Source organism: Dryobates pubescens, chromosome 17 (assembly GCF_014839835.1).
Source record: "Dryobates pubescens isolate bDryPub1 chromosome 17, bDryPub1.pri, whole genome shotgun sequence".
NCBI classification, from domain to species: domain Eukaryota; kingdom Metazoa; phylum Chordata; class Aves; order Piciformes; family Picidae; genus Dryobates; species Dryobates pubescens.
This window is the reverse complement of record NC_071628.1, coordinates 23,137,307-23,153,524: the sequence shown is the minus strand read 5'-3', so window position 1 is coordinate 23,153,524 and position 16,218 is coordinate 23,137,307. Positions and strand designations below refer to the sequence as shown.

At 53.2% G+C, this 16,218-nt stretch overlaps 1 protein-coding gene across 1 annotated transcript in view; it reads right to left on the bottom strand.

Annotated features, from left to right (window-relative positions):
- HCN4 (hyperpolarization activated cyclic nucleotide gated potassium channel 4) overlaps positions 1 to 16,218 on the bottom strand; it is a 166,608-nt gene that overhangs the window by 6,035 nt on the left and 144,355 nt on the right. The window contains exon 7 of the mRNA XM_054168798.1: positions 15,540 to 15,704. Coding sequence (XP_054024773.1) covers positions 15,540 to 15,704 — 165 coding nt within the window. The remainder of the gene's footprint in view (positions 1 to 15,539; positions 15,705 to 16,218) is intronic.

Below are 16,218 nucleotides of genomic sequence, written 5' to 3'. Positions count from 1 at the left end.
CCAAACCACTGCAGTGCTGACAGGGGGTTGACTCTGGATCTGCAGCTGGTGTGTCTGGGACATGCCTGCCACGGCATGGGATACTTAATGCATGTGTGTTTGGTTTCCCTCCTGCTAGTCACTCCCTCCAGGTAACAGCTGCAAGGTATATGAACTCTCCTTTCAGAGACAGACACCAGCCTTGGAAGGACTTGGGAGTGAAGGAAAACAATGTTCTGTGCTGCTAAGTGTCATCAGAGGGGCTGGAGAGCCCATCTGCACTGGCAGTGCACGTGGAGGACAGGTCTGTGATGTCTGCTTCGTTGGACACTGGGCTGGAACAGGCAGATCCTGGTTGTCCCTGCAGCCAGGCACACCAGAGAGCACGAATGTCACCTTTAGACTTCAGAGCATCTTTGCAGTGAACACAGAGTGGAGCTGAGTGGATGGTGCAGAGGGTCCTGCTGTACACACACACACACAGAGGGTACTTTCCACCCAGCATCTCCTAGGCTCACAAATTAGATCACAGAGAGCTGCTTAAACAGAAACAGGAATGCTAAACTGCCCTGGCTGCAGAGAAGGGACAACCTGTCTAAATAAAACTGACAGGGAAGAGACAATCTGGCCTGCACACTTGAGTTAAAGAGGGAGTCAGGCTGCAGGTTTGTAATCATTCTCTTTCTGAAGTGCAAGGTACAAATCCCAGCATGGGCAGTCTGTAGCTACCTGCAAGGTCAGGATGTGGATGGGAGGTGGCCTGCTGAGTTCAAAGCAGACAGGCAGAAAGAAAGCTGCCTTCCCACATTTGCTGTCTTGATAACAGACTGGGGCAAGAGCAGGCTGAGGGGTAGAAGAGGGAGAAAGAGCAGATGCTGGTGGTGCAGCCTTCCCAAAAGCTCCAGACCAGCAGCTCCTGCGTGCCTCCATCATTACTGCTCATCTTGCTCTTTGTAATTCCATCTCACCTGTCTTTGGCTTCTGATTTGCTTCTCTGTGCTTGAATAGGCTGCAATCTGCAGCGCTGCCCTCGATTCAAATGAGAGCCCATAGGGATGTTAATCAAGAGCTGCAGGGCTGAGCTGAGGGGCCGGATGTTTTCATAACCAGAGCTCTTGAAAACAGAGAGAGGCAGAGCAGGCTCTGGTTTCCTTGGCAGAGCACTGAAGGCAGAATATGCTAACACTTCCCAAACATCCATACCCTCTTTTATTTTTTGCCTGGAAAATGGTTTGCTCAAAGCTCCTTACATCTGGCTGAGTTGCTAAAGCAGTTCCAGCCAAAAGCAAAAGTCTTGCAGTCATTATGACCTTTTTTTTTAGCATTATTTTTCATTCCTTCTTAGCTTATAAAGCAGAAATTGCAGCTTCCCTTTGAAACCCCATCACACTTGACTGTCCTCCTGAGCCCAGCTGTCAGTGGGTCCATGTCCCAGTGGAGGCCAGGGACAAGCAGAGGCCCTCAGGGCTCAGTCCTGGGACCAGGCTTGTTCAACATCTCTGTGGGTGCCAGGGACAGTGGCACTGAGTGCAGCCTCAGCAGGGTTGCTGATGGCACCAAGCTGTGTGGGGCAGCAGACAGCTGGAGGGAAGGGATCCATCCAGAGGCACCTGGACAGGCTGCAGAGGTGGGCACAAGCCAACCTCAGGAGGTTCAACAAGACCAAGGGCAGGGTCCTGCAGCTGGGTGGAGGCAATCCCAGGCACAAATGCAGGCTGGGCAGGGACTGGCTGGAAAGCAGCCCTGAGGAGAGAGACTTGGGGGTGCTGGGGGAGGAGAAGCTCAGCAGGAGCTCTCAGTGTGCACTTGCAGCCCAGAGAGCCAAGCAGAGCCTGGGCTGCAGCAAGAGAAGTGTGGCCAGCAGGGCCAGGGAGGGGATTCTCCCCCTCTGCTCAGCTCTGCTGAGACCCCACCTGGAGTCCTGCCTCCAGTTCTGGAGCCCCTAGGACAAGAGGGATCTGGAGGTGCTGGAAGGTGTCCAGAGAAGGGCCAGGAGGATGAGCAGAGGGCTGGAGCTGCTCTGCTGTGAGGACAGACTGAGGGAGTTGGGGCTGTTCAGTCTGGAGAAGAGAAGGCTCCCAGGTGACCTCATTGTGGCCTTCCAGGATCTGAAGGGGGCTCCAAGAAGGCTGGGGAGGGACTGCTCAGGATCTCAGGCAGTGCTAGGACTAGGGGGAATGGAATGAAGCTGGGGGTGGGGAGATTCAGGCTGGAGGTGAGGAGGAAGTTCTTCCCCATGAGAGTGGTGAAGCCCTGGAATGGGTTGTCCAGGGAGGTGCTTGGGGCCCTGTCCCTGGAGGTGTTTAAGCCCAGGCTGGATGAGGCTCTGGGCAGCCTGATCTAGTGTGGGGTGTCCCTGCCCATGGCAGGGGGGTTGGAGCTGGCTGATCCTTGTGGTCCCTTCCAACTCTGACTGATACTATGATCCTATGACTCTATCAACCATTTCAGTAGAGCAAATCTTTCTGCTCTGGCTTGCCAAGGGAATCTCCCAATTTCTGCTCCAAAGCTCTTAAAGAAGTCACTGATGGGGGGAGAAAAAAAAAAATCCTTTCAGTTAATGAAGGGGAAAGGAATTTTTCAAGAGCATTTTTCAGGGCTGTAAATTGGTTAGCAAACTGAAAAATGAATTGATTCCCCCTTTCTAATTAATTGCATCATTTCCCTGATCTTTCCACACACCAACAGGAGTCTCATTAGTTGCTTCTGGAGAAAATCCTCCTTATGACCAGCACCGGATGAGAGCAAGCACACAGCAGAGCCCTGCTGGGACCAAAACCTTTTCCTGCATGAAACAGAAGCCAGCAGTAGGAGCAAGTTTGTTTGGGCCAGTGGTGCTGAGATGATTTCTCCTCATCACCTCGTTTATGCAATGGCTTCAGTTTCAAATCCCTTTTTGCCACTCTGGATTAACTGTCCCAGCACCTGCCTGGAAAGGAGAGCAGAGAAGGCAGCCAGCAGAGGGCTGGGAGGCTGATTAGTTTGGCTCTGTGTAACCCTTGCTGAAATGATGTTCTGCAGCTCACAGCTATGCTCAGTGACCCACAGCAGAGTCCTGTGTTCTTGCTAAGCCAGTGAGAAACTTCATTAGGAGAGAGGAAGAGGGACTCCTCTTTCCCCTTCAGTACACTCATGGAAGCACAGAGGCTTCTCTGGTGCTTATCCCACAGAAGATCAAGTGCTGAGCAGAGACTAAAGTACTAAGATAAACCACTCCCCCAGGCATCTCTCCTAAACCCCAAAGTACTGTATCATAGTGTCATAGAATGCCAGCTTGGAAGGGACCCCAAGCATCACCTGATCCAACCTTTCTAGGTGATAGTGGAGTTGAAATGAGCTGGCCCAGCACCCTCTCAAGCTGTCTTGAAACTGACCACTACAATAAATCCAGTAGTGGAGCCATCTGCGATCACCTCATGCTTCAACTCTCCACTCTTGCTCACTCTGAGGCCACTCAAAGTCCCTTACCGTTCTGCAGAGGACAGAGAAGCTGCCTTGGGTTTCTTGAGGGCAACAGATGTGTGACAACCTGATGAAGGGAGGACTGGGTGGCTCCCAAGCAGCCCCTCGGGCTGGGTCTGCTCCTGAACAGGACTGAGGGGCAGTTCACCTTCTGGAGTTACAGGAGCACAGTCAGTTAAAGGCATTGGAACAGGCTGCCCAGGGAGGTGATGGAGTCCTCATCCCTGGAGGTGTTCAAGAAAGGTGTGGCCATGGCACCTGGGGACATGGTTTAAAGGCCATGGTGGGGTTGGGTTGAGGGTTGGACTCAATGACCTTAAGGGTCTCTTCCAACTGAAACTCTTCTATGATTCTGAAGACTGGAAGGTCTCCACATCCCAACTGATTCTTTTGTTCTCTTTGGACAGCTCCTAACACAACAGGCTTTTTTTTTTTCCCCACCCCCCATAGTCAGACAAAAACTAAACCCCAACCAACATCAATGCAGTGCTGTGGGTTTTAAACACTCCTTTTGCTCACTGCAACAGCAGGCTGAATACAGGGGGGGAAAAAGGAAGCTATTTAGAGCCTTGAAGATGCTCACAGCAAAGCTGCTGCTGCTGCTGCTGCTGCTTTGAAGTGGAGTGGGGTATGTAAAATTATGGAAACTAAGCAAATAGATGTTGCTCCCTTCATAAAGAATTGCAAAGTCAGATTTTGCTCAACTGGAGACAGCACACAAAAGCAGGAGGAGAAAGGCTCATGTGATTTCATAAAAGGAGCTGCCATTCTGCAATAATTCTTCTATCAAATAATCAAAATTAGCCTTCTGTTGTTAAAAGTCTGCAGGGACCCAGGGGAAATTAGCTGTGACTTTCTGTTCATTTCCCTCTTCAGCTCTGCCTAAGCCCACTGGCTGCAGTTTAAGAATTCAGGTCACTAAATTACTTTCTGAATTTGCATGCATTTGAAATCATCTCACTTTATTAGGCTGCCTGATGCCCTGGCCTGCTGGCAGCCTGGCTGCCCCCCACCACATGGCTCCTTCTTTCAGGTCTTCACTTCTGCTTCTTTTGCATCTGACTGGCTCACTAAATACCCTGCTTGGCTCACGACCTGCAGGGAAAAGGCTCCCAGCACGAAGTGGTCTTTGCCCCCACTTGCCTGCGGGTTACTCGTGTCCTGAGATGGTCTCCCTGGATAATCCAGCTTGCTGCTGTTGTCCCCAGAGGGGCAACACAGCAACTGGTCACTGCAGGCAGAGCAGCTCTGCGTGTACTCAGTAACTGGCAGGTTGCCACAGCTGCTTCTACACCCTGGGGAGCTCTTCTGCGCTGGGGTTAGACTGGTTGGGAGGTCTCACTGCACCAGCCCTTGCCACTGTCTTTAGGGGTCTGTGCATACAGGGACATTAGCTGGCCTGGAGATTTAAGAACAAGAAAGTGCTCTGCTCCTGACTCGCTCAGATGTAGGTTAACCCACACCCAGCTGTGCTCACTGGCACGGGAAGGCTCTGCTCAGAGCTGAAGCAGCTCTTGGCAGCAAAGCAAAGCCCAGCTGGATCAGCTCTCTGAGCATCCACAGAGGAGCTTGGTGCTCTCAACAAATCTGCTCCAGAAACAAATTCAGACTGAGTTTCCTGAGAGCCAGGCTGTGTAAAATGCATCACAAAGGGGATGTGCAAGCACTGCCATTTCTGTGCTCTCATGTAGAAGGCAGCACCCCCCCACCCCCACCCCCCACATGGCAGGTTCAGTGCTCTCCTGCTCAGGCTGGGTCCTTCCAGCTCTGGTGGTAACTTGGACTGCTGGAGCAGGTCCAGAGGAGGCCATGAAGATGGTCAGAAGGCTGGAGAACCTGCCCTATGAGTACAGGCTGAGACAGCTGGGCCTTTCAACCTGGAGAAGGCCCAAGGGAGACCTTAGAACAGCCTTCCAGTACCTGAATGAGGCCTACAAGAAAGCTGGGAAGGGACTTTTGACAAGGGCTTGGTAGTGCTGAGAGGGAAGGCTGGAAGCTGGAAGAGGGCAGACTTAGACTGGATACTGAGAAAAAGTCCTTCCACTGTGGGCAGTGAGACACTGGCACAGGGTGCCCAGGGAGCTTCCTCTTCACATGGAATCTCCTGGATTCCAGCTTGTGCCCATTGTCCCTTGTCCTGTCACTGTGTACAACTCAGAAGAGTCTGGCCCTATCCTCCTGCCCCCCACCCTTTAGCTCTTGCTGAGCACTGCTCAGATCCCCTCTGGGGCTGCTCTTCTGCAGGCTCCACAGCCCCAGGGCTCTCAGCCTCTCCTCCTCACAGAGATACTCCAGACCCCTCAGCAGCTTTGTGGTCCTCCAGTAGTTCCCTGTCTTGAACTGGGGACCCCAGAACTCCAGCTGTGGCTTCACTAGGGCAGTGAAAAGGATGAGAAGAACCTCCCTTGACACACTCTTAATGCACCCCAGGAGACCACTGGTGTGGACAGACAGTGAATGTACCTGAGGAACCTCATGACAGTCAAACAAAACCAAACCAATTGGAGCTCCACATCTTCACCGTGGTGCCCACCATGCAGAGCTATGCAGAAGCAAAACTGAACACCCCCAGCCTTCTAGAGCAAGCTCCCTGTAAATGGCCATGAATGGGGCCATTGTGTCTGGAGCCAAAACTCCTGGACTCAATGCTCAGTGTCCTGCTGGGGGGCACAGCTGTGACAGGGACACATTCTGGAAGACTCTGGATGTTCTGGCACTCTCTTCCTGTCAGCTGTGTGCTCTGCAGTGGGCTGGTTGCAGATAGCTGCTGGACTGCCTACAAGGCAGGGAAAGTCCCCTGTGTCTAGAGGTGTGGTTGAGAAGCAGATCTTGTCTCATGTTAATTGAAGAGGGGTTGGAAACTGTTTTGGAAGGTGTTGGGTTGGCAAAGTGCTCACTGAACAAGTGCTTCATTTTGATGCAGCTAGCAAAGAGCTGTGGCTGTGGCTCTCTCATGACAAAGCTGGGGGGCCCATGGAGATGGGGGACAAATAGACTGCACCCCCTGAAGCTCCACCAAGTCTCTCACTTCAGCTTAATATCCCCCAGTGACCCAGCTCCCTGTTTGTAGTACCACTGACTGCTGCCTAGAAGACCAAGCCTCCTAGAGAACTTGTACCATGCAAGGCAGACATGGGTTGGGATAAACTGATGTGAGCAAAGTGATTTCCAGGGTTAAAGACAGGTCTCCTGAGATCTCATCACCACTTGCCACTGGCCCTTTTATTGGGGTGTCTTAGGCTTCATTCTCCTCCTAGAATTGCATGAGAAATGGCATTGCATATTCAGGTGAACAGAGTTGCCAGTTCACCTTCAGTAAGCCAAAGTAATCTGCATTCACTCCTGGCTGGTGAGCTGCTGCTCTTTCCTTAGGCTAAAGGGAAAATCCTCTGAGTCTGCACCTTCACTTCCAAATCCAAGCAACTCAAATATTCAGTCCCTGCTGCAGTCCAAGCTCCTACCCTGCCTGTCTGTGCCTTGATAGCATCTCTGGGCTGTGATTCACCCAGGCCATTTGAGATAGCCACATCACACTCCAAATGCCTTCCTTTTTGGTCTCTGCTGACCACAAGATTCAGATCTCCACGTGGTAGTGCTGGAGATGGTGGGAAGGCATTTCAAGGCTGAGGAATACACAGAGTGGTATTTGAACTTGGATTCCTCATTAACAGTTATGTTTGTGGCTGATTCAGGTGACAAGAGAGGACCTAACACAGGAGGAGCTGTGGTGTCTCTTGTCAGCCACTGATACACTCACCTCCACCTCCTTAAAGGGCTGGCCAGAGGTCAATGGGACTTGGAAATAAAGCACACACACACACACTCCACGTGGGCCACAGGAACTGCTGGCCTTACATCATCTGTGCCTCTAGCAGCAGCCTCACAGAGGAGGCACACAGACATCTCTCTGGATCCTATGAACCTGCTGGAGCAGGGCCAGAGGAGGCCACAACAATGAAGGCTGGAACCCTTCTCCTGTGAGGCCAGGCTGAGAGAGTTGGGGTAGCTCAGGGTGGAGAAAAGAAAGCTCCAGAGAGACTTTCAGGTGGTCTTTCAGTACTTAAAGTACTTTCACCAACCCTGGGTGTTTAAAGGTCATTTGGATGTGGTGCTTGGGACTGTGGTTTAGGGGTGAACCTCTTAGAGTAGGGTTCTGGCTTGGACTTGGTGATCCTGAGGGTCTTTTCCAACCTGAATGTTTCTGTGATGCTGTGAAAGGGGCCTCCAAGAAAAGTGGGAACAGACTTCTAGCAGAGCCTGCTGTGGCAGGACAAGGGCTGATGGTTTGAACTGAAAGAGGGAGATTCAGACTGGAAAGAAGGAAGAAACTGTTTGACACTAATGGTGGTGAGACCCTGGCCCAGAGAGGTGGTAGATGCCCCATCCCTGGAACCATTCCAGGTCAGGTTGTTTGAGGCTCTGAGCATCCTGCTCTAGCTGCAGACATCCTTGCTGACTGCAGGGGGGTTGGACTAGATGACCTTGAAAGGGCCCTTCCAACCCAAACCGTGATCTCCTCACAAGCCAAGCTGCTGGCTCATCTCACACCTGCAGCTCTTGGGGACTGCTCACCTGCCTGCCCAAACCTGGCACTACAGTGTGGATGCAGTGCAACATTTCTGCTGAGCACATATGGGTTTATTTATACACAGCTCAGACCCTGTCATTCATCCATAGGACCTTGCATGGCACAGGCCACAGGGGAGCAGCTCAGAGGCAGTCAAAGGCCGAGCTCCACCTTTGGTAGCATTATTCCCCCTGCAGAAGAGATGAGGAACTGAGGCAGGGAGCAAAGGCGTGACAAGGACGAACAGGGAAGCTGTGGCAGAGCTTGGCAAGGATCCCAGAGCTTCTCACTCACAGTTCACCTAGCCTCACACAGGCCAGCCCTTCCTCTGAGGCAGCAGATCCCAGAGAATTAGTCATGATCCAGACAAGCAGGGCTGCAAACCCAACAAGATTTCAATGGTAGGAGAGTGAGCAGGAGCTGCCAAACAGGGTGCCCAGTCAAAAGGTTTGGGAGCAGCTGTTCTTGTGGCTTGCTTGTGTGGTTTCTCCCACCACAATCTCAGAGTCACAGAATGGTAGGGGGTGGAAGGGGCCTTGAAAGATCATAGAGTCCAACCCCTGCTTCCAGAGCAGGGTCACCTAGGGCAGGTCACACAGGAACACATCCAGACAGGTTGTGTCTCCAGAGAAGGAGACCTCTCTGGGCAGCCTGCTCCAGGGCTCTGCCACCCTCACAGGGAGAAAGGTTTCCCTTCTGAACCTGTGGCACCTCCTGTGCTGCAGCTTGCCCCCAGTGCCCCTTGTGCTGTCATTGGACATCCCTGAGCAGAGCCTGGCTCCATCCTCCTGACACTGCCCTGCACATCTTTATGAACAGCAATGAGGGCAGCCCTCAGACTCCTCTGCTCCAAGCTCAAGAGCCCCCAGCTCCCTCAGCCTCTCCCCACAGGGAGATGTTCCACTGCCTGCAGCAGCTTTGTGGCTCTGCACCAGATCTTTCAAGCAGTTTCCTGAGGTCCTTCTGGAACTCAGGGACCAGGGACTGGACACAATATTCCAGATGCAGCTTCACCAGGTCAGGCTACAGGGGGAGGAGAACTTCTCTTGACCTAACCACAGCCCTTCTAATCCACCCCAAGATGTAACTGGCCTTCATGGCCACAAGGGCACATTGCTGGCTCATGGTTATCCTGTTGTGCACCATGACCTCTGTGTCCCTTTCCCCCTACACTGCTCTCCAACAGGTCAGTCCCCAGCCTCCACTGCTCCATGGCATTGTCCTTCCCCAGATGCAAGGCTTGGATGGCCACTCCTAGTGCACTGATGTCGTATAGCTAGAGCCTGGTGTTGTGCTGTCTTAGCTTCTCTTTGGGTTTCTGGCATCTGCAATGCCTGCAGGGAACACAAAGCACTTTTAATCCTGGCTTAACTGGGATTCTTGTATCAAAATGTATGCAACTGGAATGCAAACTGCAGGAACTTCAAACCACGTGGCAAAAAAATTCCTGGCCAAAAAAAAAAGAGGGAAAAATGACTTCCTCTGGCTTTCATTCTGCTTTCAGCTCTCAGCAGTGACCCTAATAGGGATGGTAAGTGCCCTTGTGACAGATATTTATGGTGTTTATTACAGCAGAGTGAGCAGTGGCAAATAATTGTGGGCCCCCCCCCGTATTTTCTGGAGGCACATGGGAACTGTGACTTGCCAGCATTCACGACCCCTGCTGCATTTCCTTGCAGTGAACACTGGAGTGGTTGTGCTTTGTAAGTGCAAATACTTGTGCAAATCTAATTTGAAGCCTCACTGCTCACTGCAAGGCAGTTTGAAGCCAGTCAGGAGCAGAGTGATGTGCCTTACGTAAGCGATGCATCACCAAGTGGGACAAGTCACAACTGCTTGTCAGCCCAAGGGCCACTCACTGGAGAAAGGATCCACTCACTGCAGCACAGCAGCAGCAGGGAGGTCATTCTGCCCTGGGCTCAGCACTGGTTAAGCCACACCTTGAGCCCTGTGTCCAGTTCTGGGCCCCTTAGTTTAGGAAAGATGTTGAGTTGCTGGAAGGTGTCCAGAGAAGGGCAAGGAGGCTGGGGAGGGGTCTGGAGCACAGCCCTGGCAGGAGAGGCTGAGGGAGCTGGGCTTGCTTAGCCTGCAGAAGAGGAGGCTCAGGGGAGACCTTCTTGCTCTCTGCAACTCCCTGCAGGGAGGTTGGAGCCAGGAAGAGGTTGGTCTCTTCTCTCTAGCAACCAGCCCCAGAACAAGGTTGCTCACCAGAACAAGAGGACACAGTCTCAAGCTGTGCCAGGGGAGGTTTAGACTCGAAGTGCGGAGAAAGTTCTTCCCAGATAGAGTCGTTTGCCATTGGGCTGTGCTGCCCAGGGAGGTGGTGGAGTCCCCATCCCTGGAGGTGTTCAAGAGGGGATTGGATGTGGCATTTGGTGCCATGACCTAGTCATGAGGTCTGTGGTGACAGGTTGGACTCGATGATCTTTGAGGTCTCTTCCAACCTTGGTGATACTGTGAGACTGTGGTGGAGTCCCCATCCCTGGAGGTGTTTAGGAGGAGCCTGGGTGAGGCACTTGGTGCCATGGTTGAGTTGATCAGATGGTGCTGGGTGAGAGGTTGGACTGGATGATCTGGAAGGTCTTTTCCAACCTGGTTAATTCTATTCTGTATTCTATTCAAGTACTAGAAACAGTTTTGTAGCTTTGGCCAAGAACAAGAAAAGGAGGAAGATTTAAGCAGTGACAACATGATCACTCATCAGTGATCAGCCTAATTTCCTTGAGTCTTAATCTTCAGGCCCTCAGCCTCTGTGTGATATTCTGCAGGTTTCTTCACAGGCTGAAGTTACTCATCAGAGAATCACAGAATTGCTAAGGTTGGAAGGGACCTCAAGGATCAGCCACTTCCAACCCCCCTGCCATGGCCAGGGACACCTCACACTGGATCAGGTTGCTCACAGCCACATCCAGCCTGGCCTTCAAAACCTCCAGGGATGAGGCTTCCACCACCTCCCTGGGCAACCTGTGCTAGTCTCTCACCACCCTCCTGGAGAGCAGAGTGAAGCAGGGACACAGGTCTTTGTAGGATCCCAATCTTAGTCAATTCATGGAGACTAAGCCCTTCCAGCCTTTAAAGAGCTCTGCAAGTGCAGAACACCCGGGGACCTTCTTCCCTGGCCATGCTTGGCCCAGGCAGGATGCCAGTCTCACCTCCCATTGACAGCAGTGGCTGGAAGGATACATGGATGTGCTCTGTGCTGAGGGATCAGTGCAGCTAACAGCTCCCCAGAGGGCTGTGCCCTCCAAGCTGCTGCACTGCCCAGCAACCAGCAGGAAGTGATGGGGGCACACAGATCCCTTCTACCTAGCCACAGGCTTCCAAACTGCACTTGCTCTGCAAGGTGAATGCCTCATCACACCTGGAGCCAACCAGCAGTGCTCCTGTTGCTCCAAGGCATGAGGCCTGGTGTTTCCATCCTGTCTCCCTGCTACCTAGACAAGCTTAGGCCACGCTTCCCAAATCCTCCATGGAGCAGGCAATTCTTTAAACACCTACACGGTTTCTGTGCCTGGATGGATGGAGGTTGTTCTCTCTGCTCTCTTGATTCTTCACTGCACAAGGGGAGCCTCCATTTCTGGAGGTACTCAAAGCCTGCCTGGACCTGTTCCTGTGTGACCTTCGTTAGGGGAACTTGCCTTGGCAGGGGGTTGGACTCGATGACCGTCAGAGGTGCCTTCCAACCCCTACCATTCTGAGATTCTGTGGCACACTGGGGGGGTCTTATCCTGGTTGATGCCAGAAGAGCAGGAGTTGATCTGCTGGAGGGTAGAGAGGCTCTGCAGAGGGACCTCGACAGGCTGCACAGATGGGCAGAGGCCAAGGGCAGGAGATTGAACACAGCCAAGTGCCAGGGGCTGCACATTGGCCACAGCAACCCCAGGCAGTGCTGCAGGCTGGGGTCAGAGTGGCTGAGAGCAGCCAGGAGGAAAGGGACCTGGGGGTGCTGGTTGATGGTAGGCTGAACATGAGCCTGCAGTGTGCCCAGGCAGCCAGGAGGGCCAGTGGCATCCTGGCCTGCATCAGGAAGAGTGTGGCCAGCAGGAGCAGGGAGGTCATTCTGCCCCTGTACACTGCACTGGTTAGGCCACACCTGGAGTCCTGTGGCCAGTTCTGGGCCCCTCAGTTTAGGAAGGAGGTTGACTTGCTGGAGCGTGTCCAGAAAAGGGCAACAAGGTTGGTGAGGGGCTTGGAGCACAGCCCTGTGAGGAGAGGCTGAGGGAGCTGGGGTTGCTTAGCCTGGAGAGGAGGAGACTCAGGGGGGACCTTATTGCTCTCTACAACTCCCTGAAGGGAGGTTGCTGTGAGGCAGAGGTTGGTCTCTTCTCCCAGGCAACCAGTACCAGAACAAGAAGGCACAGTCTCAGGCTGCACCAGGGGAGGTTTAGGCTGGAGGTTAGGAGGAAGTTTTACACAGAGAGAGTGATTGCCCATTGGAATGGGCTGCCTGAGGAGGTGGTGGGGTCGCTGTCGCTGGGGGTGTTCAGGGCGAGGCTTGACAGGATGCTTGGTGCCATGGGTTAGTTGGTTAGGTGGTGTCGGATGATAGGTTGGACATGATGATCTTGAAGGTCTCTTCCAACCTGGTCTATTCTATTCAGAAGCTCTGAATCATGTCACTTCCTCACTGAGGCACAAGCTGCCCAAGGACACCTTGTCAGCTGAGTAGAAGGGAGTAAGTGAACGCAGTGCTGTCTTGGAAAGAGGCTTTCTGATGGCATGAGGGAACTGTGACTCACCAGCATTCCCAGCCTGCATTGTGCTTCCTCTCCATGAGCACTGCAGTGCTTGTGGTTTGGCAAGTGCAAACCCTTGTGAAGATCTAATTTGAAGCTTCCATCTTGTGCACAGATCCTGAGCAGAACCTAACAGGAGCCAAAACCGTGGTCCTGCTTCTGCTCATACCTGGCTTCAGTGCTCTAGAACAGCCCCTCAGCTTTCAGAGGGTCTCAGCAGGATGCAGCCCCCTGCTGTGACACAGCCACTGCCCTGCTCTGCCTGGAAGAAATGCCTGATGCATAGAAGACAGGGACTGCCATGGGAAATTCCAGTAGGGTGTCCCTAACTCCCTTAGGCTCTTCTGGGAAGTTCCAGCCAAAGAGTGCTGGGCACAAGGGGGTTGTAAAGTGCCATGAAGATGTCATTGGGCACTAGTGGAGCGTGCAAGGTGGAGAGAAGTGGCAGCTCTCAAGCCTGATTGCCAGGGAATCAAGAGCAGCACCAGGATTTCAGTGCACAACTCTAAAGGTCTCTCTGCCTTTTGAATGGCAGCAGGGCTGGGGCTGGCTCAGGTCAGCAGAATGACAAAAGCACAGGGCAGGGGGAGGGCAATGCCAGAGCTCTGTACCAAAGGGCCTGCTATTTTAGTTGCTGTCACCTCCTGACCTCCTGCTGACATTTTGCAGCTGTCTGTGGAAGGGAATATGTCCTAGGGGAAGAAGCATGTGAGGTTCTTTCTGCTGCTTCAGAGGTTTCCATTCATTGTAGTTAGGTGTGCAGTGGCAGAGCACAAGCTGAGCAGCACAGCACAGCCTGCCCACCTGTACACACAGTCACAGAGAATCACAGAACTGTCAGGGTTGCAAGGGACCTCCAGGATCATCCAATTCCATCCCCCTGCCATGGGCAGGGACACCTCACACTACAGCAGGTTGCTCACAGCCACCTCCAGCCTGGCTGCAAACACCTCCAGGCAGGAGGCTTCCACCACCTCCCTGGGCAGCCTGTGCCAGGCTCTCACCGCCCTCCTGGGGAAGAACTTCTTCCTCACATCCAATCTGAATCTCCCCACTTCTACTTTTGCTCCATCCCCCCCAGTCCTATCCCTCCCTGACACCCTCCAAAGTCCCTCCCCAGCTTTCTTGCAGCCCCCAGCAGATCCTGGAAGGCCACCAGAAGGTCTCCTGGGAGCCTTCTCCTCTCCAGCCTGCACAACCCCAACTCCCTCAGTCTGTGCTCACAGCAGAGCAGCTCCAGCCCTCTGCTCCTCCTCCTGGCCCTTCTCTGGACACACTCCAGCACATGAGAGCAGCAGGCTGGGAGCCTGAGCAGCACTGAGCATCTAGAGCTGCAGCATCTGAGATACAGGCAAGCTGGGCCAGCCCTGGGTGTGCCTGGCATTTCCATTTCTTAGTGGTTCCTGTGGTCTGATTTAAATAACCCAAGGGATGAGACTATTGCCACTTACAGCAGGGCCTCATTAGCTCAGGCTCTGCCAAACTCAACATATTTAGCTCATAACCTTTTCTTCAGGGGTCACCCTTCCTGATTTGCAGCAGGTAATGAGATGCACAGAATACAATGTTCCTGGCATGAAAAGCCCAGGAGGCACTTCACCTCTTGCTGGGATGCCAGCTCATTCCCTACTCCTGCACCCCATTATCCTCCTTGCCTTCTTCATTGTACTCAGACCTGCCCTGACCTTTTTGAGCCTGCACAATGAAATTGCAGAGATGGAGAATAAGAAGCTACAGAAGTTAGAGACTGGGATCCTCAGCTCTGCAAAGAACTCTTGCATGACCTTGCATAAGTCACTTAATCTCTCTGTGTTAAATGCCTCTGGTTGTGACCAAGGGATGTTATTGTCCTGGTCTTCCCTAGCTGGGACAAGGATGTTTGCAGCACAGGACAGGAGAGCATCCTGGGATGGGTTGCTATGAGCTATAACAAATGGGTATCCAGACCCTAGAACCACAGAATGCTTTGGGTTGGAAGGGACCTTTGATGGTCATCTAGTCCAACCCCTCTGCAGTCAGCATGGACATCTGCATCTAGACCACAGGCTCACAGGATGTTAGGGGTTGAAAGGCATTTCTGAAGATCATCAAGTCCAACCCCCCCCTGCCAGAGCAGGAGCAGAGGATCCAGCACAGGTCACACAGGAACACAGCCAGATGGGGCTGGAAAGGCTCCAGAGAAGGAGACTCCATAACCTCTCTGGGCAGCCTGCTCCAGGGCTCTGTGACCCTCACAGTGCAGAAGTTCCTCCTCCTGTTGAGGTGGAACCTCCTGTGCTGGAGTTTCTATCCATTGCCCCTTGTCCTATCACAGGGTGTTCAGAGCCCTGCCTCACCCAACCTGGAATGGTTCCAGGGAAGGGGCATCCACCACCTCTCTGGGCAACCTGTGCCAGGGTCTCACCACCCTCACTGTAAAAAATGTCTTCCTTCTGTCTAGGCTGCATCTCCCTCTTTCAGTTTAATGCCATCACATCCTCACAGACCCACAGCCTGCAGCAGGTGTGATGCATGTGGTTGTGTTTACTTTGGGCTGTGAGAGGTCAGCTTGTGATGGCCTCACCTACAGAGCTTGGTTCTTCATAAAGACCTCCTGGAAATGAAGGGAAGCTGGAGCCAGCAGGAGCATGGATGTGAGAGAGAGACAGGATGTGGCTTCAGCTGAGTGTGGAGTCAGGCGAGGAGAGGCAGGCTGCAAGCTCACAGCTCCAGGGAAGGAGCTAAGGACCAAGCCTGGAGATGGGCTTGCCAGGGCAACAGAGAAAGGGAAGGAGACCTCAGGACCCTCTACTTACCAATTCTGTCCAGCCTGTCGAGAGCCACAGTTTCAAAAGCTCTCCTCATCATGGGGTACTCTTCCAGCACCTCGTTGAAGTTGTCCACGGAGAGGGAGTAGAGGCGGCAGTAGGTATCGGCTCTGACGCTGGCTGTGCGCCGCCCGCGGGTCAGCAGGCAGATCTCTGCAACGAGAGAGAGCCTGAGAGCAAGGGGACACACACCAGGGGTCAGCAGGCAGATCTCTGCAACGAGAGAGAGCCTGAGAGCAAGGGGACACACACCAGGGGTCAGCAGGCAGATCTCTGCAACGAGAGAGAGCCTGAGAGCAAGGGGACACACACCAGGGGTCAGCAGGCAGATCTCTGCAACGAGAGAGAGCCTGAGAGCAAGGGGACACACACCAGGGGTCAGCAGGCAGATCTCTGCAACGAGAGAGAGCCTGAGAGCAAGGGGACAGACACCAGGGGTCAGCAGGCAGATCTCTGCCATGAGAGAGAGCCTGAGAGCAAGGGGACACACACCAGGGCTCAGCAGGCAGATCTCTGCAACGAGAGAGAGCCTGAGAGCAAGGGGACACACACCAGGGCTCAGCAGGCAGATCTCTGCAACGAGAGAGAGCCTGAGAGCAAGGGGACACACACCAGGGGTCAGCAAGCAGATCTCTGCCATGAGAGAGAGCCTGAGAGCAAGGGGACA